The 25,563-nt window shown below is 41.4% G+C and overlaps 1 protein-coding gene across 7 annotated transcripts in view; it reads right to left on the bottom strand.

Moving 5' to 3' along the window:
• Window positions 1–19,341, bottom strand: part of DHX35 (DEAH-box helicase 35) — a 67,680-nt gene extending 48,339 nt beyond the window's left edge. For all 7 annotated transcript variants that reach the window (XR_011431059.1, XR_011431058.1, XR_011431060.1 and 4 more), the window contains exons 1-4: window positions 19,153–19,341; window positions 13,175–13,308; window positions 9,370–9,462; window positions 2,491–2,568 (exon numbers count right to left, since the gene is read on the bottom strand). Coding sequence is in view for 4 of the 7 variants with exons in the window: in XM_023626561.2 (XP_023482329.1) it covers window positions 2,491–2,568; window positions 9,370–9,462; window positions 13,175–13,308; window positions 19,153–19,192 (345 nt within the window). In the remaining 3 variants the exon portion in view is untranslated. The remainder of the gene's footprint in view (window positions 1–2,490; window positions 2,569–9,369; window positions 9,463–13,174; window positions 13,309–19,152) is intronic.
• Window positions 19,342–25,563: the final 6,222 nt, after the last annotated feature.

Raw genomic sequence — 25,563 nt, 5'->3', positions numbered from 1 at the left:
TCTAAGAGAGGGGCCCTGACTGCTCACAACCAGAGCAAGCTGCTGGCTTCCTTGAAAGCGTCACCACCCAAAAAGGCAAGGCTGACAATCCTTGTGTTAGGAAGACAAGAAGCAGGCATGTGTTCAGGCTCAAGAGACACAGGAAATGTCTCAATGGAAGCCCACTTCAACAGCAAAGAACCACAAGGGAGGGAGATCTGAAGGAGAAGGCAGGCAGGGCAGCCAGTATCAAAGCCCGGACAGAGAGCTGAAAGAATATTACCATGAGCCACACAGACCTCTCAGATCACGAAGGGGTACACCAATGCGAGATCCTCCTCCTCATCTCCCCAGCAAGGGAGGAGAAGAGACCTGGTGAGAGGCCGTGCATTATCCAGACCAGCACATCCTCACGATTCTGCAGCCAGCAGGGGCCCCAATCAGAGATGAGTAATCATCATAAAAGTACTCACAAAAGCCCACTGCATTAAAGCTGACCAAGAAAGAAGGAAAAAGAGGAAGAAAGGAACACAAGCCAAAAAGTTTAAAAAGAAACTTGGAAAGTATTATCCAAAGAAACAGAAGTAGAATTCAGCCAAAGCAATCCTGTTTTCAAGAAATCACAAGCTTAAGCTAAAAACAACTTAAGGAAGAGACACTAAGTCAAAGGAGAATCGAGGAGAAATAAGGGCTCAAATGCACAGGTCAGAAGCCAGCCTGTGGACGTCCTCCAAACTGCACAGCCTAGACGTGAAAGAAGCCAGAGAGGCTTTTCCCAAAGCGGAGAACAACCCCCAAATTTACACAAGGCTACAAAGAGCCAGCGACAAAGCTAAAAGGCACTTTTCCACAGCGTCAATGATAAAAGCAAATTTGAATCAACCATGCTAGAGAAACACTAAAATACTGCTCTACTCCACGTAGGAAAATAGAAAAATCACTGTCATGCGAAGAGGTGATCAATGGGAACGCAGCCAAAAACTGCAGGAAAAAAAGATTTACAGAAATGTTGGGCAGTTAATTATAAAAATGTGTTATTTTTCTGGAATTTTTGAAAGGTTTGTGGTATTATCAGCTTTTAAAATTTATAATATATTGTAATATCTCCTCCCATTCTAAATATTCCCTTCTTTATCTATTAGAGAAAAAAAAAAGTTCAAAGAAGTGATTATGAGAGCCAGGTAGAGATATAAAGGAACAAAAATAGAACAAATTTGACTAACAAGCATGAACATTGCAGACAGGCTTGAAGAAATCCCACAAAACAAAGTGGAAAAGAGCAGATAATTCCAAAGATGGTGCTAAATACTAAAAATAGGCAAAGGAAGTCTAATATACACTTAATGGATGCTCTTCAAAAAGAAATGAAACGAAACAGAAAAGTACACCAAGATATAATAGAAGAAAACTTGCCTGTATAAAGAGATTTGAACCTGAAGATTAAAAGTTCTTCTAATTTAGGAAAAACTGAGACAGAACAATAAGCATCAAGACATATCCTGGTGCAAGGGGCCAGCCTCGTGGCACAGCACTTAAGTTTGCACATTCCACTTTGGTGGCCCGGGGTTTGCCAGTTCAGAGCCCGGGTGCGGACCTATGCACTACTTGTCAAGTGCTGTGGCAGGCATCTCACATATAAAGCAGAGGAAGATGGGCACAGATGTTAGCTCAGGGCCAGTCTTCCTCAACAAAAAGAGGAAGATTGGCAGCAGATGTTAGCTCAGGGCTAATCTTCCTCAAAAAAACACATATCCTAGTGCAAAAACAATCTTACAAGCATTCAAGCAGAAAAAGTAAGCTGGGAGGAGGAGGGGAAAGCCCCGCTGGCCCTCAGACTTCCGTACAGTGGTCCTCCATGCCAAAGGGCAGTGGAGCAATGTCTACACAGTTCCTAGGGAAAGACAGTGTGAACTGACAAAGACCACAGTCAAATATTCTCAGGCATATAAAAGTCAGCCAATTAAGAAATAAAGAGAGGGACCGGCCCCGTGGTTGAGTGGTTAGGTTCACACATTCCGCTTCAGTGGCCCAGGGTTTCACCAGTTTGGATCCTGGGCGCAGACATGGCACCGCTCATCAGGCCATGCTGAGGCGGCGTCCCACATGCCACAACTAGAAGAACCCACAACCAAAATATACAACTATGTACTGGGGGGCTTTGGGGAGAAAAAAAGAAAAACATAAAATCTTTTTAAAAAAACAATTGCTTCTATCCATCCAGCCAACTACTCATCTTCACATAAACATAAAAGAGAAGTTTGGAATGACGTTTATAAATGTTCATAATGTTTTTGCTAGGTGGTGAGATTTGGTTTTTTTTTTTTGTTTTGACTTCTGTACTTAAATGTGCAGGTATCAATTTTACAAAAAAATCAGTTCTTTTTAAACTGAAGAATTAATTCTTAAGGAGCAATGACATATTCATTTGGAGCTTTTAGGAAATGAGAAAAAACTAAGTCACTGAAACAGAAGACACAGATGGAGACTTTGCAATACAGAAAAGACACTCACGGTAACTGCAGCCACTCTTCGAGGCTGGGTCACTCCTACAACTCTCCCCTCGGCTGTCCAGCCAGCTTCTGCAAGGTACTACAAAGAAAATCACATCTCAGTACACGTATGACACCCCTCTCCAGAAACAATCTCCCCCAAGATGGCCCTGCATTGGGTTAAAATCACTGAGCAAGGAGACGACAGATGGTGCTGGTCCCAGCAGACATTTTGAAAATTATTTTGCAGATGAGGGATCTGAGGCTTGGAACTGTTAGGTAATTTACTTAAATGCACATCAGAGCTGATAAACTGAAGAAACAAGGCACAAATTCAGCATTCTGACTCCCCAGCCCTACAAAATTTCCACATACTACAGCTGCCCTAAGGAATAAAAACTATCCATGGGTCACAGAGAACAGTGCTAAATCTGTAGAACAAAGAATTTTAAAGTACACACAGAGACAGCTCAATATAAATATCAACCATATAAAATATTTTAGTCAAATTAAAAATAATTAGATTTTATACACACAAATATATGCCACTAGATTATATTAGTATACATAAAATTTGATTATATATATTTATGATTTATTTGATATATGCATATTTGTTATATATTTATTTGATTATATGCATTTTAAAAATACAGAATAGATAGTGGTTATTGGAGGAACATATTTCTGTAAAGTCTAAATTGTTTTACAATGAATATATCTTATTTCTATAATAGAAAGAAGATTAAAAATGCTATTACATATATCTGCTCACTTGTTCAAAAGAAATAAAGGAAGAATAAACCAGAAACTAAAGAGAATGGTTGTCTACAGAGGATTGGTGGAAAGGAGGGAGAAATGGAAACAGAGCAGCAGGGGTGAGGAGGGAGTGACAAGGCTCCACTCGATCTTTTCTCATAGCTCTGACTCTCAGAACCACGGTCATATTTCATAGTCTCTTCAAATACCCCCAAAATAAGCAAAACCAATCAGGATGTGGAGGGAAACCAAAAGGAACTATAAACACTAACAAATGACCCTTTCTCCATTACAAACAAATAACATAACCACACTGAAGGGGGTCGAGAAGAAAAGAACTAAGCTAAGTCACTGGAAAACGATCTTGACGGGATGCTGTAGGCTAAAGACAAAAAGAACTGTGCATAAATGCTGCGATGCAGTTAGCAAACGTTAGTAAACACCCAAAGAGGGGAACAGGTTAGCAATTCTGAAACTATTTTACACGTGTACTAGAATTTAACAAATAAGTAAATATCCTACAGATAACGAGGACTGAGTTTCTCACTGTTGAGAAAAAGTTACAAATAAGGCTAAAATGAGGCCTATATTGTTGAACTGGAATTAGAATTATCAGCATAAATACATGGTTTTTAATATATATACAGATTGATACAGATATATAAATGTTTATATATGCGAGGATTGTATCCATATATATTTTTTTCTTTTTTTCTTTTTTTTTTTTGGTGAGGAACATTTGCCCTGAGCTAACATTTGTTGCCAACATCCCTATTTTTTTTTTTTTTTTTGCTTGAGGAAGATTAGCCCTGAGCTAACATGTGTGCTAATCTTCCTCTATTTTGTATGTGGGTCGCCGCCATAGCATGGCTGACGAGTGGTGTAGGTCCGTGCCCAGGATCCTGCAAACCCCAGGCCGCTGAAGCAGAGCACACCAAACTTAACCATTAAGCCACGGGGCCAGCCCAATATATTTTCTAAGTTTACCCACTGAGACATATAGCAATGACACCTAAGCAGTAATAAGCATTCTAGCACCCAAATCTTGATTTCTAAACACCCTTCTCCAATAAAAGGAACCAGTGCTCCTTGGAGCAGTTGTTGATCCTATGGGTAGTGCAGGAAAATATAAGACAAGCCTGAAATTTCTTGTGTTACTAGAAAATAAGGAAGCATTCAAAAAAACTATGGGGGCTTCTCGAAAGAACACAAGAGCCAACTGAAGGATCTCCTAATGATGGAAGTTGGACCATTTTGAGCAACAAAATAAATAATGATAGTATTGGATTTTAACCCAAAGAACAAAATAAATATCCATATATCCATACTGATATACATAAATAATTGAATAAATAAATAAATGAGGGAGAAAGGGCAGTTCTTCCTTACAGAAGATTCCATTTAATAAAGGCAGAAGGAAAAAGGAAAAGAGAAAATCATCATTAGGCAAACACTTGAGTAAGCGCTGCAGACAAGATCCACTGGGATGCTAAAATTAGCAGGCAAAAGTTTGAAGAGAAGCAGACTATCTGCAGTCTGAGATATTAATCAACTACAAAAGGAAAGACAGTAACTTTACAGGCAAAACCTGGCACCATAATCAAGTGAACAAGATTAACCTCACCAGCGATAAGACATCACCATTTCAAAGCCCTTGATATGATGCAGTAAGGACACATCATTTCTGTGGAATTCTTTCCAAAAATGTGTAAGCTCATTCTAATCATGAGAAAAACAACACACAAACCAAACTGAGGGACATTCTATAAAATAAATGCCCAGTACTCTTCAAAAATGTCAAGGTCGTGAAAGATGAAGAAAGACTGAGGAATTCTCATATACTAGAGGAGACTCGGGAGAAACAAGAATTAAAAGCAATGTAGCATCCTGAATCCTGGAAATGAAAAAGAACATGAGTGGGAAAACCAATGAGATTTAAATAACATCCATATTGTAGCTACTAGCATTGTACCAGTATTCATGTCCTGCTTTTGACTGCTATACCAGGGCAAGAGGTGTGAGGGGTATAAGGGAATTCTGTAGTATTTTTGCAACTTTTCTGTTAGTCTAAAATTAGCTACAAATAATAGTTTAAAAAATGACTGTAAGGGGTGCTGACCCAGGGGCCAAGTGGTTAAGTTCGCGTGCTCCAGTTCAGGAACCCAGGGTTTCACTGGTTCAGATCCTGGGTGTGGATATGGACCACTCATCAGGCCATGCTGAGGCGGCGTCCCACATGCCACGACTAGAAGGACCCACAACTAAAATATACAGCTAGGTACTGGGGGGATTTGGGGAGAAAAAGCAGGAAAAAAAAAAGATCGGCAACAGTTGTTAGCTCAGGTGTCAATCTTTAAAAAAAAAAATGACTCTACGGAACAAAATGTTGTAGATAATGTAGATTCTTTTGCAATAAAAACAATAGTTTCTCCACTTTGTATTAAATACAAACACAAAATACTATCAACCATCCCAACCAACACAAATGCAAAACAGAACCACAAGAATAAAAGCTAAGATTCACCGAGCACATTGCTAAGGGTCAGGAACTGTACTGAGTGCCTTGCACGCACAACCCTATTTAATCCTCACAACAAATCCTATAAGGAAGGTAACAGCATCATCAACAACTTAGAGCTGAGGAATCAAAGAGGTCACATAACTTCTCCAAGAACACAGAAAAAAATCTAAGAGCTGGGATTCAAGCTCAGCAAACCACAGCCCTGACACATAACCAGGATACAATTCTACCATCCAAAATAAAACACACACACCCAGAGTCAACCTCTTAGGAGTAGTGTTAAGAGAAAGAAAAACAATTTCCCTAATAACAAACAAGCCATGAATGAAGCCAGTGTCCTCAATACACCTGAGATTCAGACTTCTATTGCATGCTTATGATTGCTGACAGGTGGAAATTTAAAGATGCTGCAAAAGCAGGAATACTGTTGACATCTAGAGGCAGTGGGATGTCAGAGGGAGATACTGAATTTCATCGCACTTCTCCCCACTCTTTGTAAGGGTCACCAAATCTGGTCTTCTAGTTGGAGTGGGATTAGGAAGAACTCCACCAAAAACAATACTAATAAAATTGTAGTAAAGAGCTTGTTTTCATATCCATTGTTTTGACAGAGCTCTAGGAAAAAATATCTAGGTTCCACATATGGTTTGTGGAATTTCAAAACTGGTGTTTGGTGCTTCGGCAGGCTGTACTTTTCCAAGGAAAGATATTACATAAATCTAGCAAAACGGTTTGTTGAGAAAAACCGCTCCATATCCTTGCTGTGACCTTCCATTCCTCAGCCTTTCCAATTTTCCTAGGCCATAACCCAAATTCAGCTTCACAAGAAGTTGGAAACAGTGACTGTCTCAGAGAAGAGGAACTGAGTGGTCAGGAAAAAGGGGACTTAATCCTTCCATAGGAGGGTAGCAGATATTTGGAACAATAATATAATCTATCACAATGATCTAGTCATTTTCACCAGCAAAGCTTAGGAGATTCACTTTTTACCGTTTGTTCCTTTGTGCTTTTCGAATTTTGTACCATATGAATGTACTTTCTTTTCAAAAAACACAGTGCTTATAAGAAAACAAAATTCCTTAAAAATAATTAAATTCAAATGCATATGCCCTTTGACCCAGCAAGTCCACTGCGATATTTATTCTGTAAGTATACCATACGCGTGCAAAATGATACACATGCAAATTGACTCACTGCATCATTGTGATAATATAAAACTGGAAACAACCTAAATGTCTATCAACTGGGAACTGATGAAATACATTACGTAGAATCTATGCAACTGAAAAAAGAATAATACATTAAGAGAAAAAAGAAAAGGTACATTAAAGCATGTAGAGATACAACCATTTGTATTTTAAAAAAGGGAGGAATATATATATATATTTTATGCATATGTATTTCTCCGTAAATGCAATAAAAAAACCTCTACCCAAGAAACTGATAACATTGGTTGCATGTGCATAAAGGAAAAGAGTTTCAGAAGACAGAACAGAAGGGAAATCTTTCTCTTTTTATGTCCTTTAGTGTTTTCTGAATTTCAAACCATGTGAACCTATTAAGTACTCAAAAAATTTTTTTAAATATTAAAATAAACCTTAAAGTTAAAAAAAAAAAAAAACCCCTATCTTTGTTTGCTTCCACACGGCCCAGGCTGGATCCTCAGACCCTACTCCTCTCTCTCCTTCAGGCCATTCTTTCCCTGGACGCAGGCCCTCAGCAGGCCCTCTCTGGTCCTTGACAGCTAAGCCTTACTGGGGGAAATGACCAGATCGTTGTCCTATATTGTATTATTGATCCAAATATCTGCTACCCATCCCTGTGGGAGGATTATATACACAGCCACCCTATTGCCATCAGGCCTGGTCGTGTAACTTGCTTTGACCAATAAAATGTGAGAAGTGCCACTTCCTGTCCAAAATTTTAGGAGTCATCTCATGATTCCACCATCTACCACAAGATCCACAAGTCCCAGGTAAGAGCTGCACCCGCCAGCCTAGGTCCCAGTGATGATGTGGACCAGCCCACATCTTGGGTCATCAACCCAGGATGACCACATAGTATGAGGAGGAACTAAACCTTTGTATTTTTAAGCTATTGAGATTTTCAGGTTCGTTGTTACCATAACATAGTTTAGCCTAAGCAGACTAAATAACCACATAGACTATTTCCAAAACAACCTAAAATCATCTACTCTCACATGGCCTATTTCTGTTCTATATTCCCCCACCTCACTACTCTCTTTAATGTCCTGATCTGTAAAATGGGGATAATAAAAGTACCTACCTCACAGGGTCACTGAGGATTAAATACATTAATATGTGTAAAGTGATCATTTTATGTAGTACTTACTATAATTAGCACTTCTTATTACTTGTTACAACGTTATTATTATTATTACTCTCTGATAATCTCTCAGTAATTTAACATGGTCCTTCTCCTGTGTCTCTTTGTAAGAAGCAAGTAATTTGCTAGGGTCTTGATACCATCTGCACATACGCTTCCCTCCAGGTCACCAGTCCCTCCACTGTCTTTCTCTACAAGGTCCTTCCCTTCTGCCTGCCTTTCCCTAGCTGTACATTAAATCACATGGGGAACCTTCAAGAAATACCTATGTCTGCGCCCCATCCTAAACCCATTATTGGGCTGGGCAAAAGCAGCTATATTCTATCTTTATAAAACTTCAAAATCAGGCAGCTCTATGGTGTTAGAAGCCAGACAAGAGTTACCCTTGTGTGTGTGTGTTTGTAGGGCAGGAAGAGAAGGCAGGAGACCAGAAGGGACACGAGAGGGCTTCTGAGATTCTGGTAATGTGCTATTTCTTGATCTGGGTCCTGGTAACACAGGTGAATTCACTTGTGAAAGTTTGTCAAGCTGTACAATTATGACGTAGGCACTTTCCTATATGTATTTTATACTTCAACAAAAATCTATATTTAAAAAGGAAAGAAAAACCTGCAAGGACTCTCATGCCTGACCACTGAAATATCATTCTTCACTCGCCAAGTCAAGGTTCTTAAGACACAATTTGACCTCATCCTACCTTCTTACTCTTGATGTCTGGCAGCCCCAAACACTTCTCCACTCTAATATCTCTAGCCACAATATTCACCAGATTAGAACATCTTCCCAGCCAGCTCCCACCGAACATTCAAGGTCTATTTCAAATGTCATTTCTTTTACAAGTCCTTTCCCGATCCTTCTTTCCACTTCTATCCACACCAGTTGTGATTCTGCCTTGTAAGAGAGGTTTCTTCAACGGCACAGCAGAATTCTACAATAGTCAATTTTTATTTACAACTCTAGCAGTATTCATTTTACTCCACCTCTTCACCTGTAATTATTTGAAGATAAAAACTATACATTACACTTTTTGAATGAGTCTCCATTGTTTCCTTCAGAGTATGGTTATTCAATTATTATTCTGGAATGACTGTTACTTCAATACTAATCAAAGAAATTATAAGCCCCAAAAGTTTAATAAAAAGTATCTAGTTGGGTTGAATATTTCCTCTCTGAAAGGAGACCTTAAAAATTCAAATAACAGTAAAGAGAGTTCTCAAGTTAGAAAATCCTCCCAATCAAACCTAAGTACAAAACACATTTTAAATATATACTCACTTGTGGAATCTGCGTGCTTTTCCCACATCCTGTTTCTCCAACAATCACCACTGTCTGATAGTTTTCTACCAAGTATAATATATGATTCCTAAGCTGAAAAAATATAACCATACATTATAAACAGCCACACATTGTCTCAAAAGATCTAAACAAAGATATTTAAACACTGTGAAATGAACTGTTTGCCAAAGCAAAGTAAACTTTAGAAAGAACTATGAAAATATATTTCCAACTCTCAGGCATTACTAATGTCACTATAAGCTGACACAACTGTAATAGAGTGCAGCAACATACCAAAATATATAACGCACATACTTTTTGACTCAAGATTTTCACATATAAGCAGTTATACTACAGGCATACTAATACACATGAACAAAGATGAATATACGAGCATACTCATTGCAGGACTGTTTTTACTAGTCAAATATTCAAACAGCCTAAATGTTCATCAACAGAGGATTGGTTAAATCAGTTATGAAACACTTTAATAATGAAATAATATGTAGTTGTTAAAAAGAACAAACATCTATTTGTACTGATACAGAATAGTCTACAAGATACGTGAAGGGAAAAAAATCAAAGTGCAGAACGGTGTGAATAATACACCACTATTTGTGTTTTTAAAGAAAGGGTAAATACATGTATGCTTGTTTACGTAGACACTATCTGTGGGAAAAACAAAACAAGAAACTGATAACTCTACTGTCTCTAGGGAGCAGAAGGTGGCTGAGAAGCAGGGGTGTGAAGGAGACTTTGAACTTTGTACAATATACATGTGTTACCTAACAAAAATTTTTTTCATTGATTAACTTGTGAAAAAAAAAAAACAGACAAAAAGAATATACTTTCACCTCTACCTCCAAATCCAAGTTCACAATAAAGCACCCACAGGTTACATCCATATTTCAACTGCGCCTTCCTTTACCCATTCAGTGTGAGCAGAAACACTGATCTGGCCACTGAAAAGTCACAGATAATTCCAACATCCTATCTACTTAGCTTCAGAATGTATTTTGGTGCCCATATTTGATTAGACACACTTGATGGTCTGGAAAGTCACAGTGCTATTCCATAAACGCCTGGTTTGGAATGAAGTAAGAAACTGCCTAATTCTCCACTCTGCTACTGCTCAGATCATCTGATTTCAGACCAGCGGTGTGTCTGGAGAAGAGTGGAAGAACCAGGGTGCTGCCTAACTGGCTAAGTCAGGGATTGGCTGTGTGGGGTTTTTCAATTTGGCACTATTTAGGGTCTAAATACATAGTTCTCAAATCTTAGTGTGAAAATCTCTTAGGCTATTTATTAAAAATGAAGATTCCCTACCTTCAGGGTTTCTGATTTAATAGGGCTAGGGTGAGACCCAGGAATCTGCATTTCTACAAGCATCCAAAGGAGATTTACTGTAGGGGGTCTAATGACTAGTCTGGATGCTTTCCTGTCAGTGCTTGGACCACATGCTTTCTTTCGTTTTGGGTAGGGGAAGGGAAAAGGTTTGGGTTCTTTGCAGGGGTATTTAGTAAATGGTAGATCCATCCACTGGATGGATGGATGGATGGGTGGGTGGATGGTCAAGGAAAACTTGAAAGACAATATGAATACAGATGGAGACAGACAAGGCATTCTAGGAAAGGGAAATAACATAAGCAAAAGAAAGACAGAAATAACTTACAAGAGGTGTAGTTAGGGCTTTAGTGTAACAGGCCTTGAATGCAGAACTAGAGTCTGGACTTCACCTGGGAGGCAGTATATGCTATAAAAGTTTTGAGAAAACTGGGCAGCAGCAGGAAAGATTGATTTGAGCATGAAAAAGAAGGCAATAATTCACACTTCATGTGCTAAATACAAAGCACTGCAAATGGAGAGAGTCCAATGTGTGACATTAGAGAAAGAGACAGGACAAAAAGATTTCTAGTACGGAGACTGGGACAATGACAGTTCTCATCGACGGGCGCAGGAAGGGAAATCAAGGACAGCCTGTGAGGAGGACTCGATTGAGCTTCAAAGAGGCTGAGTGTGAGAGAGTAAGAGGACAACTTTGCATAGCAGTGCCCAAGGCCCAGAGAGAACGCCAGTCTACAGAAGGCAGTCAAGAGGAAGGCCGCCTTGCAACGGCATTGAGTCTGCTTTAGTTTCAACTTCTGTTTTTACAGCCACTTTTACTTTTAGTGTTAATGGGGAAGGGGGTGGCAAATGGATAATTTTTTACCCTTTTCACCTTCTAGATTTACCTTTAAAATCTAACAAGATGTTAACTATGCTTAAATTCTGTTTTGCTTTTTATCAATAACTAAGCCCTCATCTTACCATTTTAATTTCATCAGTATATGGTAATTTCTTGCTTTTTTTTTCACTTGTTATTTCATTTATTATATCTTATAAATATAGCTGGAGGATGAAGAACAGTCAAGAAAAGGCCAAAATTAAATACTTGGTAAACAATAATTATCCTTCTACTTGAATGTTTACATGTCAGGTATCTTGCTAAATGCTCTATGTGGATTATCTCATTGAGTCCTCAAAAAATCCCATGAGGTAGGTGCTATCAGTCCCATTTTACAGATAAGGAAACAGAAGCTCAGCATGGTGAAGCAAGGTCACACAGCAAATGATGAAGCTTGGGTTTGAACTCTGAAGTCTAGCTCCGGAGTCTAGATACTTCATTGCAGCTCAAACTGTGTCCCCCAGTGGTGAGGAAGCCACCGTGAACCTATTATCTTATCTCCTGAGGGTCAAACTGGTTTACATTCACACATAATGGACGAGGCTAATCACCTAAGGAAGAAACCCAGAGACTGCCAGTGCACAAGTAACTGAAATGTTTGGGGCCACATAAAACTCTAATCAAGGCGACTTGGCTAAATTAAGAAGGCTGCTGTTTCCTACCCATTGGGAGAAAGAACATACTACCAGAAGAGGAACTATGAGCACAGTCTCAACAAAGCGACGCCCTAATGTAAGGACCTGGCAGCTTTCACCCAGCACTGTCCAGGAGGAAGAGAGGGAGACACGGGTGCCGGTGGCCGCACCTACTCGGGGCATTCCACAGGCATCGAGAGAAGCAGGGACAGTTCATCACCCTTCGCCAGGGGCTCTAGGAAACAAATATCCTCCAACTATATCTAAATCACTTTTGGCTCGGAGCCCACTTCCTGATTACAATTTGGCTTCCCAGGTGGACTCGGCAACAGGGAAAATGTCCATGGACTGTGTCCGTCTGTACTGTAAACAGATGTATATTCTGAATTCTAGTTTATGCTCTGGTCTCTTGTGAGATGAGTATTTCATGAGCCTAATAAAATCAAGTGTCTGCATGTACACCTGGTACATAATAACCACACCAAAACCCTGTCAATGTTCCAGTGGGAGTTAACCTCTTCGACAGAAACAACCTTGGATTCCCAATTCATCTTGTTTAAAGAAATATGCCTTTAAAAGAAAGCTAAAATTGGCCAGATGTTGGTAATTTGCTGAAGCTGGATGCATAGAAGTTCAATGTGCTATTTATTCTACTTTTCTGTATGTCTGAACTTGTCCTTAATTGAAAGCAAAAAGGGGATAAAAGAATGTCATTCCATTTCTTCCAGTTTTTCAATACGTAAGATCTAACTGAAAAAAAACTTAGACTTTCTAGATTTATAAAGTTAACTAACACACACATACTTGAAAAAGTTAATCCCTTCAGAAAAGGGTATCTCTGAGCTCACCGTGTTCTAAAGAATCATTAAGAGTAAGAGGACACTATTCACTTCAGAGCCAAGTGTAAAGCTTCAGGCCGACAAGTGAACGCGCCTATTCAACGTACCTTGAACACTGGCAGCTTCTGCCTCTGCTGCTCTATAGAAAGGGCAGCGTAAGGATTGTAAACAATGGTTGTCGCAGAGTTTTCCGCTAGACTCTGTCTCTCTTCAGAGATGCTGACACCTGGTCCCTCTGTACCTGGAATAGAAATTTTTTTTAAGATTCTCTGATGAATAATGAACAGAAAAATGTGCAACAGCTACAAATTCAAAGATAAAGATATACAACAGAAGGAATGCACCTTAACTCAAACTACTAAGAGATAGTAACTTTAACTTCAGGAAAGCACCTAGAAAAATACTTAGGAGGATACAAAACTTTTCCCTAAACGCTTCACTGCAGTGTCAAGAACAAAGGCGATGGCAGTCCCACTGGACTCCAAATTGGCCACACACAACTGTGTATTACAGAGGACGATGTTTTTAGTTCTGGCCTCCGAGTCAGCATTATTACAGAACTCTTAATAAAAGTGACAGAATCCAATGGGAATTAGCTGAAGCAAAGGCTGAGTCCTGTTACTGTAGGATGGCAGCAGGGTTCGAGGACGACAGGAACCGGGGACTGCCTGGACTTTCTCCTGCTCTCATCTCCGTGCCTCTTGATAAGTTCCTTTCAAAGCCATAGGTTGGCTTCTCTGCAGGAGCTGGAATCAAGGCTGCTGATGGTGCCAGAGCTCAGGCTCACAATTCCTCCACCAATCATTCACTCACTCACCCAACAAGGATGGAAGTGCAAGAGACATGGCAGTGAACACCACAGATGCTGGCCCCACCCTCGTGCGGCTTACTTCCTTATTTTATTCTTCCTCCCAACAGAACGTAACTTAGTGCAATAGTGGCAATAAGTGCTGTGGAGAAAAGCAAAGCCCCGGTAAGGGGGACCAGGAGTCCCCGGTATGTGTTGTCTTTTTGGAGGGCGTCACAGGACCTTTGTGACAAAAATATTTAGCCCAGTGATTTATTTTTACATCTTTTGGGGGTCCCAGATCCCTTCAACCATCTAATAAAGGCTACAAACTCCCTCTCCTGAAAAACACGCCAGAATGTAATTTATCAAAATACAAAATACTGAGGTCCACAGACCCCCTAGAGCTAAGTTTAGAATCATTGCCACAGATCTCTGATCCCTTTTCCACTTACTTCTAGGAACAAAGCTGTGTTCCAGAAGTCCAAGATTGCCAAAAATCAGGTAAGTGCGGCAGTGCTGTACTGTTTTTGCCAAAATGTTGACCTTCCTTTCAACAAGATAAAAGATAGAACAGCACCTGGAACAAAGCCTGTGCTCAAAGAAGTAGGTTTCCTTTCCTTTCTTCCCTTATTACTGATGTGGGCTCAGTGAGCCGAGGAGTTGAAAGAAAGATTTCTTGGACTCTCAAGGTCTGGCAGTAGTGCTCTTTTATTCAGAGAATAGCAGGGAATAGCACGGGGACCGGACCCATGGGCAGTGAAGAGCTGCAATGGGTTGAGGGCAGGGCTAAATTTATAAGGCACAGGTATGTGAGTTATTTCTTTACAAGACAAAGGAAAAATCAGGTAAAAAAGTCTTTAAAATGGTATCAGTGCAGGTGGGGCCTGGTTATCGGGGCGGTCGTCTAACTTTGGATACGAATCAGGTCGGATCAGGTCAGGACATCCTATGCTTCCTAGAGGATGATACAGTTTGTTATGTAGGCCAGGACGCCTTGGGCTTCTCTCCCTGGGGCAGCCTTGATCCTCATCAATTACCACTACATCTTAATAACTTCTTATAGTCTTTACCCAAGAAAACCATTGCAAAGAATACATTATCCTCAGCAGCTCTGCTTTTGTCCTCAATTCCCTCTTTTGCAAAACACGTCTTAAACCCTGACGGCATGTCTAGAATATTCTCACACTGCTCCTGCAAGGTCTCTTACTTCCTCCCCCACCAGGCTTTAATCCTCCCAGGAGACTTCTTCACTACCCCACCCCTCCTTGTCAGCCAAGTCCACCTCAGTATATCCTAAGATCTTTTACAAGCACACCTGCTATCAATCAATAAGCAGCATGTCTCCTCCTTACAAAAGACTTCATTCAGCCAAACCAGGACTGCTTCCTCCCGTATCCATCTCACGGCCCATTCTGGCTGCCTGTGGTTGTTTTTCCCATGCGAGCATTCTCTATGCTTAAGGGAGTAACAAGTTTGTAATTCTTGTAAACCACAAATGCCTTCATTTCTCCATCTGTAAAACAAGGCTGATAGCACCCCACAATCCAGCATTCCCTCTAACGCAGTTTTTCAGTTTGAGTGGTGACCCATTAATGAGTTAGGAAATTAATGTAGTAGGTCATAACCAGTATTTTTTAATAATGAACTAGAACTAGAAAATATCAGAGTGCATCCCAGAAAACAATATTGTTTTTGTACAACTTTTTCCAGTTGTGCGTGTGTGTGTGTGCATGTGCACTGAATTACAAGACAATACATTTCCTTCTGTAGATCAGATAAAAAAATATTCAAAGCTGGTGCTATAAATCATTTGCCAGGCAGATGGTAAGCAATCATTAAATGTTTCTTGAACGAATGAAGGGAAACGGCCCAGCCCTTCTGATCCACTTATGCCGAAAATTAAGTCAAATGTTTTTCTACAAAAACTTCAGGCAGCTCACACAAAGTTCGTAAGGCAGAGATCAAAAACTGGTAAAGATCACAAATTAGTTACTCCAGGTCCTGAAACATGCCATCATTAAAATGTTTGAAATAGTTCATTTAAGACATGTAAAAATTCCCATTCAAATCTCGGTATTAGGCTTTAAAAAAAAAAAAAATTGGTAACTCAGCCCAAATAACAAGAATTAGGTGGAACTGAGTAGAGCTTCCTGCTTTAGATAGCATATGCAAGCCCCAGTGTAAATCTACACTACATACCTATCAGTGTATGCACACTCTAGTTTGCCATAGTCCTCACCTCTATTACTTTCACCCAGCAGCTTCACTTATTTAGATGGTCTGAAAGGCCCCTGTAGCTACCTGAGCTTGTGACTCCCAGCCTAAGGATATGTTTGTGATTCCAACATCTAGCCTTATTTCCAGGTTCAACCACTTCCCTGACTTTCACTACGTATTTCCCACATCCCTGAACTTCAGTTTCCTCATCTGTAAAATGAGAATAATACTTCCATCACAGAGATATTGTGATTCATTTAATAAGATGATGTAGGTAAAAGTGACTAGCACAAAGTAAGGGCCCTGCGAGTGTGTCCTAAATCCATTCCAATCTCAGTTAATGATAACAGTTTACCCGGACCAGAGGTTCCCAAACTTTGATGCACGCTGGAATCACCTAGGGATCTTTAAAAAATACGGATGCCTGGTTCCTAGCCCTCTAGACTTCTGATTGATTGCCATGGGATATGACTGAACAGCAGGCTTTTTTTTTTCTTTTGAGGAAGATTAGCCCTGAGCTAACATCTGCTGCCAATCCTCCTCTTTTTGCTGTGGAAGACTGGCCCTGAGATCACATTCGTGCCCATTTCCTCTACTTTATATGTGGGACGCCTACCACAGTATGGCGTGCCAAGCGGCGCCATGTCCGCACCCAGGATCCAAACCAGCGAACCGCAGGCCGCCAAAGTGGAACGTGCGCACTTAACCGCTGTGCCACCGGGCCAGCCCCTGAACAGCAGGCTTTTTAAAAGCTTCCAAAGTGACTCAACTATACAGCAAAATTTGAGAACCTCTTACCTAGAAAGCCACCCAACCCAGAAATCGGAGTCATTACCGACCTTCCCTTCTACATCTGCCTCTAAAACGTCTCTCCAATAAGGCCCCTCCTCTCTGCTCCCAGGCCAGAACTGGGGCTTTGAATATCCCTCCTTGATTTTAGTGGTACCTTCTCTTAAGGGTTTCCCTGACTCTAATTTCCTCGCCCAACCATTCTGCACACCACTGCCAGAGTTCTCATTCTAAAATACACCTGACCGTGTCATCCCCTGCTTAAAAACAGTGAAGTCCAAATTCTTTAACTAGCAATGGAGACCTCTCACAACGAAGCCCCTACCTACCTTTCCAGCTTCACCTCCTGCCACACCCCAAGCCACTTAATGCCCTTAGGCTACTCAATTATTTTGGTTTTGTGGACATTCTAGAGGCGCATCCCACTTGGCCTTTGTTCGTGCTCCATCCTTTGCCCAGAGCTCCCTTCTCCCACCTCTCCTGAGAACAAAACCTTATTTGTGCTTCAACGTTCCCCTCAAAAATATCACTCTTTATGAAGTACTTCTTGCCCACACATTCTAACTTTCCCTCTCTTCTATACTTCCATACAATTATAATAGCTACTATTATCTAGTGCTAAGAGTTTTACATGTATTCTCATTTAATCCTCAAAACAATCCTTTGGGTAGGTGTTATGCCCAATTTACAGATGAGGTAACTGAGACTGGGAGCACTGAAGTGACTTTGCCACGTCAACAAGCTAGTAAACGGTAGTCAAAGATGGGCTCTACAGTCTGATTTTAGAGCCCAACTTCCTGACCCCCACCTTTTTCTGCCTCATTTTAAAATCTCTTCTAAAGGATATCCCAACTTCATATTATAATTGAAAGAGAGAGAGAATAAATCTCGAGAGAAGAGCAGAGCCCTACTCACCTATATTTGCCTCCTGACCACAAGGTTACGTGTTCAGTAAGCATACCCTCAGTGAATGAACTAAATAATGGACTAGAACTCAAGAGTAATCCCATGTTCTTTAACTAAAATAGTATCCTGGTCTGATTTTCAACAATTCATTCAGACCTTTATTATACTAAACTCTTTCACAAGTTATTAAAGGCTTGCATAAGTAAAAATAGAGGGTATCTCATTTCCTAATGGGATCTTAGTTTTGGCTGCAAATAAAACTGAAGATGGAGAATTGACTGTTGGCTTGAAACGCTGAATCATAAAATTGTCGTTAAGTGACAAACTACAAATTTTTTTAAAAGATTAACACATCCCTCGCTTCAGTTTGTCTCCTACATCCTTTATATGCATGGTCAGAATTTCAGGGAACCACTCTAAAATATCCTTTAAAAGTTTTCCTTATATTACCTTTTCCGTCTCACTTCATTTTTGCTGCAATATACTTTGCACATCCAGACCTGCAGAGGTGCAAGTGGTGGAAAACACAAGCTGGTAACTATTAAGAAACTTTTGTTTTTCACAAGACACCAAACGAAGGGGAGGAAGAAATGCATCTACGGGGGTCAGGCACGTACACAGTCAATAAAATCCTGATTAATGAATAAATTAAAACAAAATAAGCAAAGCATTTTTTGGCTGAGATTCGCGTTAGCCTGCAAGAGGAGAAGTGGGTGGCGGCAAACATGAAGGTGGGTGTTCACTTTCTGGTAGACACTCGGGGTGGACGAGAATTACTCTAAAACAAAATAAGACGTTTTCCTTTTTTATGAGCCCTTACTCCACGTCAGGCAGCGCGTCGTGCCCGTTATTCAAGCCGACAGGAGAGATGTCATTATTCTGCCCATTTCACAGGTGAGGAGACTAAGGCTCAAAAGAGTTACGTGACTTGCCCCAAGAAACCCTGCTACTAAACGGCAGAGCCTTAAATTCCAAGCCAGGCGGTTTGACTGCATAGCTTGAGCTCCTAAGCCCCGAGCAGCACCGCCTGTCCCGCCCCAGCGTAGCCCCAGGGCGCTAAGAGGACACGAGTGGCGCTTCCGCGTTTCCCCATCTCGTAGGTTGGGCAAGACAGGCATCAGGAGTGAGGAAAACGAGGCCCGGGGAGGCTGAGAGACTCGAACAAGGTCACAGCGAATTTCTGCCCAGGCTGGGGGTGCACCCCCAACGCCCCCCGACCACCATGGGCGCCTGAGCCGCAGAGTCCACTAGCCCCGAGGGATCGGTGGCCAGCCCGCCGAGGTCAGGCCTGCGAGCAAGTCCGCAGGCCCCAGGGCACCGGCCGCGGGGCCAAGACCAAAATCAGGCCGCTGCATCTGCCCAGCGCTCCGCCAAGGGCCTTACCGGGTCGCCAGAATTTCACTGGTCCCACGGGCGCAGCCATGCTGAGGTGAAAGGTCACGAGGAAGGCCCCACCCCTCCGTTGCGCGCTAGCCTCCGGAGGGGCCAGGGGGCGTGGCCCGCGAGGAGCCCCGACCGGGGCGGTTCCGACGGAGTTACGGCCACGCCCCCCACGGCCACGCCCCCTCAGAGCCACGTGACCTACGTCTCATCTCCGCTGACCGTATGGCCCCGCCCCCGAGCCCACGTGACCCACCCCGCCATATTGGAGGAAGGGGCGCGCTTCTTGGGTGCGCTTCTGCGCGGTCCTCAGCGTGGTGGATCAGGGTTCCGAGTGGGCTTCTTAGGAGCGTGTCGTGGCCTGGCTGGCGGCCGGACACCTCCGGAAGGGCGGGCTTTCGGAAAGGATCTCCGGCACTAGAGTCCTCCCGCCGCCGGTGGCGGCGCGCGATTCGCACAGAGGCAGTGCATCCGGAATTTGTTACAAGCTATCCCAACTTTACTGTTTCTCATTTAGTGTCCATATTTTCAAATTGAAGGATAATAATAGTAACTATCTCGTGGGTGTGTTGGTTCAGTAAATATTTATTGGGCCCCTATTGTGCGCCCAGGCCCTGCAGTTTCAGCCCCTTCTTTCATGGAGCTTCTGCCCAAGGCGGGGGCGAGGGTGAATAGTAAATAACCAAATGTTCCGTAAATAGTAGTGTTTATTATTTTCAGTAAATAAAACAATGGGAAACGGTATGGAAGCCTTCAGAGGCCTTGAGAGTAATGCTGAGAAACGGAGGGGGGAAATGGGTTGGAATAAGACTTAGAAATGGGTTGATCGGTTAAGCTAGGGCACTAACCCAGTGTCCTCCAGTTTGACTGCTCATGATTCAAATGCTTGCTAAAAACACAGATGCTAGGCCCTGATCCAATCTTTAGAATCTCCAGGGGCATGGTCTGGGAGCCTGCATTTTAAATTCCACAGATGATTCTTTCCATCAACAGGATTAAGAAAGATTCCACTATGGCGACTAGACTTGGTGTTGAACGCGATACAGTCTACGCGGAAGTCGAAATATAATGATGTACACTGGAATTTATATACTGTTATAAACCAATGTTAACCTACATAAATATTCAGAGAGAATAAAGACAATTCTTTTCTCTGCCCGCCGGCTTGCTCCCCCCAAAAAGATTCCACTAATCCAAATGAGACCTAATAAACGCAAGTAAAGGAAATAGTTTATGGATAGGCAACTAATTGGAAGGAAGTAAGAGGCTTCAGAATCTATGCATTTTCAGAGTTGTGAAGAAAACTGCGTTCTTTGAGAGAAATGGCATAGTCATAGATCAAAGGCTTTGGAGACAAGTAGACATGACTTGGAATCCTAATTTTGCCATTTCCTAGGTCCTAGCTGTCATCTAATCTTAGTTGTTAAATGAGATTTAAACAGGTGGTATTAAATGAGATAACATAAGTACCTAACACAGTGTCAGACAGTAGGCATTCAATCGATGTTAGCTCCTGTTAACTCAGAGCAACTCTACCAGGGGGGGAAAGCACAATTTACATGCATACGTTCATTTTCAAATATCCCCTTTGACTTATTTCCACAGTAATGAAAATAGCACTCAATACAGGATAATCTCTGCCTAGAATTCTCCATCCATCCTTTAAAATATCCTTATAAAGCTCCAAGACTTCTCTAAATTCACTACCCAACTTTACCATTCTCCCTCTGTAGACTTAGAATATGTGTGCTCACTTTTGTGATAACATTTATTTGGTTGAACTATAGTTAATCTGCCACCACTATTACACTGGAAGCTTCTTGAGGACAAGGACCATATCACATATTCATACCCAATAACAAAATGCCTATTGAGTAATGCATTTGTGAACCCAGTGCTTTATACTTAGTTTAGTTCTTCATGACATTGACCTTTCCTTGTTTTATTTTTGTCTATATTTTCACTAAGGGCTCAAGTATAGAAAACAGGGTTTATACGTGAATACAAGGGAAAATGAAATAAACGCCACTTTTTATTATTTCTGTATTTTATAAATTACCCTATGAAGAAGTCTTCCTTTTTACAAAGAGACAGTAGATTGGCCATGCGCAAATTACCGCATCACAATCTGAAATCTGGAGGAGACTTTGGTCAACATCTAGCCTAAATTCTTTGTTTTATAGAAGAAAAAATTGAGGCCCAGGAGGTTAAAAGGACTCAGGATCAATGAGCTAATTTAGTATCAGAACTGAAACTAGAACTCAGGCTTTCTAATTCCCAGGCCAGTGGTTTTTCAACCAGATGGGCCATTAAAACCACTAAAGCTTAGCTCTCCTAGATGAGACGTAGTTCATCTGTCTCAGAAAGTGCTCAAAGCCCACCTGTCCCTAATGGGTTGTTTTGCTTTCAGACTTCCATTAGAAAAAACACCTAAGTAATAACCTAGCTGTTGTTGATGTGGTTTTATTGCCATAAACTAGGAATGGTCTCAAGAGACTGTCTAATCCTTCTCAATTAACTATTTTCAGAAAGAATATCCTAAAATAACTACTCTAAAAGCCATTATTTCTTGAGATGGCATCCAGATTTTATTTGGTTCATTGCCAACAATTCCATGAAAGTTTGATCATTTTGTTACATAGGGGTACATCTTGCAACTTCCAAATGATAATAAGTTTTCCAGAAAGAAAATATTCCTCAAAATCATGTTTCATGGGTACACTGTAGAACTTTTTCTGTGCCTATGGCGGTTAACTGGTACTTTCTGCTTTGAAGTATTTCCCGTCTAACCATCTTGGCCATGTTTAGGAGGCATGGGATTTAGGGGTTTTCATCTTTGTACCAGTTAAGGCTTTTATGTAACAAGCGATCAAAAATCCCATCCATTCTCTCTTAAGCAAAAATGGCCCATGTAATCCAAAAAGTCCAAGAGCAGTTATCACTTGAGGCACAGCTGCCTCGGGTCATATACGACATAATCAGGGCTCCTTTCTGATCATATCATTCTGCCTTCTACTGACCTGGGTGTCACGTGGTAACTAGATGGCCATGTCAGCTCAGCCACCACATCCTCTCAGCATCAAGCTTCTTTCCAAAAACCCCTGGCAGAAGTATCTGATCAGCCATGTATCCATCTCTGAATAAATCACTAGGGCCCAGGAATATGATGTACTGACTGGCTTCAACCTAGGTCATACACTCGATCCCAAGTCAGGTGTGGTCAGCTTCACCAGAACAACACGGGCTGAGAGTTGGGAACAGAATGGTTCCTCAGAGGAAAATCTGAGAGAGATAATCAGAGGTCGAATGAATGAAGCAGAAGTAACAGATGTCCATCACACCATCCATATATTCAGGTGCTAGAACTCTTGGCTTCCTAGGAAAACTCCTAACTGTCCTTGGGTCTCCTCCATGAAGGAGCCATCCCCCAGCCTGGAAAGAGGTAGTCCTCTGCAGAATTGCTTTTGCTGAATTGCACTATACTTGGATTTTCCACTGAGTCTAAAGCACAGCCCTCTGCAACTTGTAATATATGTAAACCTGTCTGGTTTGTTGACTTGCCCACAAATGATTGAGTTCACACACGTATTAGCATAAGCAAAAGTGTTTACTTAGCTCCAAGGATTTGGGTATAGCGGTGTGGAGAGATCTACGAGGAAAGAGACTGTTACGGAGTCTCTATCACGTCGGCCTGAGGAACATCGCACATCTATGGAGTTGGACGAGTTGGCAGGGGGGCCTCCTTAGGTCTGCCAGGTTCTTTCTAGATAGGATGACTGTATGCTTTATTGTTCAATCTAGAACACTTCTGAGATTGAAAGGGGGTTCACAGGCATAAGCTGGAAATCTGCCAGGCACACTGGGGCTATTTCTAGGTGTGTGGCACCAGTAAACCTAGCGTAACAATGCTCATCTGAACGTATTCAACGTAAGGTACATATTCCACGCTCATAGAATACATCCGAATACATTTCAGCTCATTGTTAGCTTTAGACAAACGCCCTTGTGGAGTTCAGTGTCTGGGCAAGCCCCAGAGTATCTGTCATTGTATTTATTAGCAGGCTGTTACTGTCAGAATGCTTCACAGTATCTTTTTTTTTTTTTTTTGAGGAAGATTAGCCCTGAGCTAACATCTGCTACCAATCCTCCTCTTTTTGCTGAGGAAGACTGGCCCTGAGCTAACATCCATGCCTATCTTCCTCTACTTTATATGTGGGATGCCTGCCACAGCTGGCTTGCCAAGCAGTGCCATGTCCACACCTGGGATCCGAACCAGCGAACCCCAGGCCACCGAAGCGGAATGTGCAAACTTAACTGCTCTGCCACCGGGCCAGCCCTCATAGTATCATTTTTATGAGAGGGTTCTTGTGAGAAATTCTTACCTGATCTTAGTATCAGGAAGTGCTCTTCCTGTACCTGGATTCACTTTAATCTTAAGGACATTCTGAGTGGTGGGTCTGACCGGTTTCCTCTTTCTGCCTTGGCTACTGAGAAGCTTAAAGCTAAATGTGTGGCCTACCCAAACTAAGTGTGCTGGTCATCATGGCATGCACTTGTAGCCTTGCTCCTGACTCCGTTTTGTGTCCCCGACCTTTGGGTTTCTTTCATGTAACCCTTCAGTTACATGATCTTGTAGCTTAGGTTTTCTTGTTAGTCACTTTAAGTCCCGTAAGTAAAAGATAGATACTCCCCAACCCAGCTGCCTACTTTTTCAAGAGGATGTTGACTCTGCAGTCTAACTGGGTTGACCTTGAAACTGTATGGATCTCTAATCCAAACAAATCATCAGGGAGAAAACAATGAGACAACTGAATTTGAACACTGACTATTTGATGATATGGAGAAATTTTTCTCAAAGCTGTTTAAGCGTGATCACGGTATTATGGTTATGTTTTTTAAAAGTGAGGGTTTTTTTTATCTTTTAGAGATATATATTGAAATATTTACAGCCAAGTCTGTTAACAGCCAAGTTCTGATATTAGACAGATAAGGAAATATAATTCTCTCCCAGGGAGGGGTAACAAATATTTTTGAACCAAATAGTCTGCCATTTTCATCCTCCCCTCCCCTGGGAGTAGGGCCAATAATCAACATTTTAAACAAGGACCCCATCTGACTGGTGCAGATGGTTCTCAGGTCTCACCTGGAGAAACTATAATGATATAAAACCCTAGAATGATAAAATTTCCACACTTGAACACCAGAAAAGCTTTGCTTACTCTGAGAGGCTGGGCCATTTTCTTAGGATTCCATATACCTCTTGTTTTTATTTCTAATCATTGGCAAAACTTTCAAAGAATAATGGTTTTGAGTCCTACTCCACAAAAAGAGGACTCTGTGGTCAGGAAAGTTTGTGATAGGCTACGTACCTCTGAGAAAGTCACTCAGCGAGTGATCATTACCTCATTTAAAAGTCTGAGTAGTCCTTCAGTAAAGAATCCTGTTTAAATTTATTTGATCCATCATTTCCCAAACTGAACACAGAGCCCTTTTGATGAAGCCTATTAGTAGTTACACAGAACACATGGAGTTGACATTTCAAACATACCTAGGTTTGGTAAGGAGGTTATATTTTTGTTTTCAATTCATCATTGCATTAACTACCATTTCTCAAGGTATGCGTTCTAATGCCTCCATACTCCCTGTAGAGAAAGAATCATATAATAAAGTGCTAACCTTAGAAACTGAAAACCTGTATTTACCAGCCATGTGACCTTGAATATGCTACTTAATCTGAGCTTCAGTTTCTTTACCTGAAAATTGGTAAAAATAACAGCTGTCTAACCACTAACATTGTTGTGAGGATCAAAGTTGGCACATAAGAAATTATCTAAACCTTAAATGGTTTCAAATAACAGTATGTTTATTCAAGGCTTAGGCCAGAGTTGTTTACAACCGGACATGAACCAGTTCTCTAGTCTGCTTCCCAGCCCAGATGATGGCACTAACCCAGCAAATAACCTGGTGACCATAAGGGAATCCTGGTGCACGCGTGAAAACCTGCAGGTGTGTTCATGATCCGGGTGCATCAGCGTGTGTCTACGTGGCAGACAACACCCTCCCCTGTTACAGATCTCTTTTGCTCTGGCCAAATCAGAGGAGGAAACTATCATTTAACTCTCTTCCTTTTGTCTGTCCACACATACGAGACTAGACAAAAACAGGATTCCACAACCATACCAATCCTGATCAACAGGGTGTAGAAACCAGTTGCATTGCCTTCTACTGGACCAGGAATCTGGGATAATTGTCAGTGTCCTCTTTTGCCCCTAATACAGGATGTTAGATTGCTAAATCATTGTCAATACACCCATCTGATGAAATTAGGCCCATGGGGCCACGGCTTAACATCAGGGATGAATTCAGGAATGCACACTAAGGCCTTCTTTGGCAGAGAAGCAGAGAACCAAAGTC

The sequence above is a fragment of the Equus caballus genome, chromosome 22 (assembly GCF_041296265.1).
Source record: "Equus caballus isolate H_3958 breed thoroughbred chromosome 22, TB-T2T, whole genome shotgun sequence".
NCBI lineage: Eukaryota > Metazoa > Chordata > Mammalia > Perissodactyla > Equidae > Equus > Equus caballus.
Note: the sequence above shows the minus strand (reverse complement) of the source record. Positions and strands in the feature narration are given on the sequence as shown.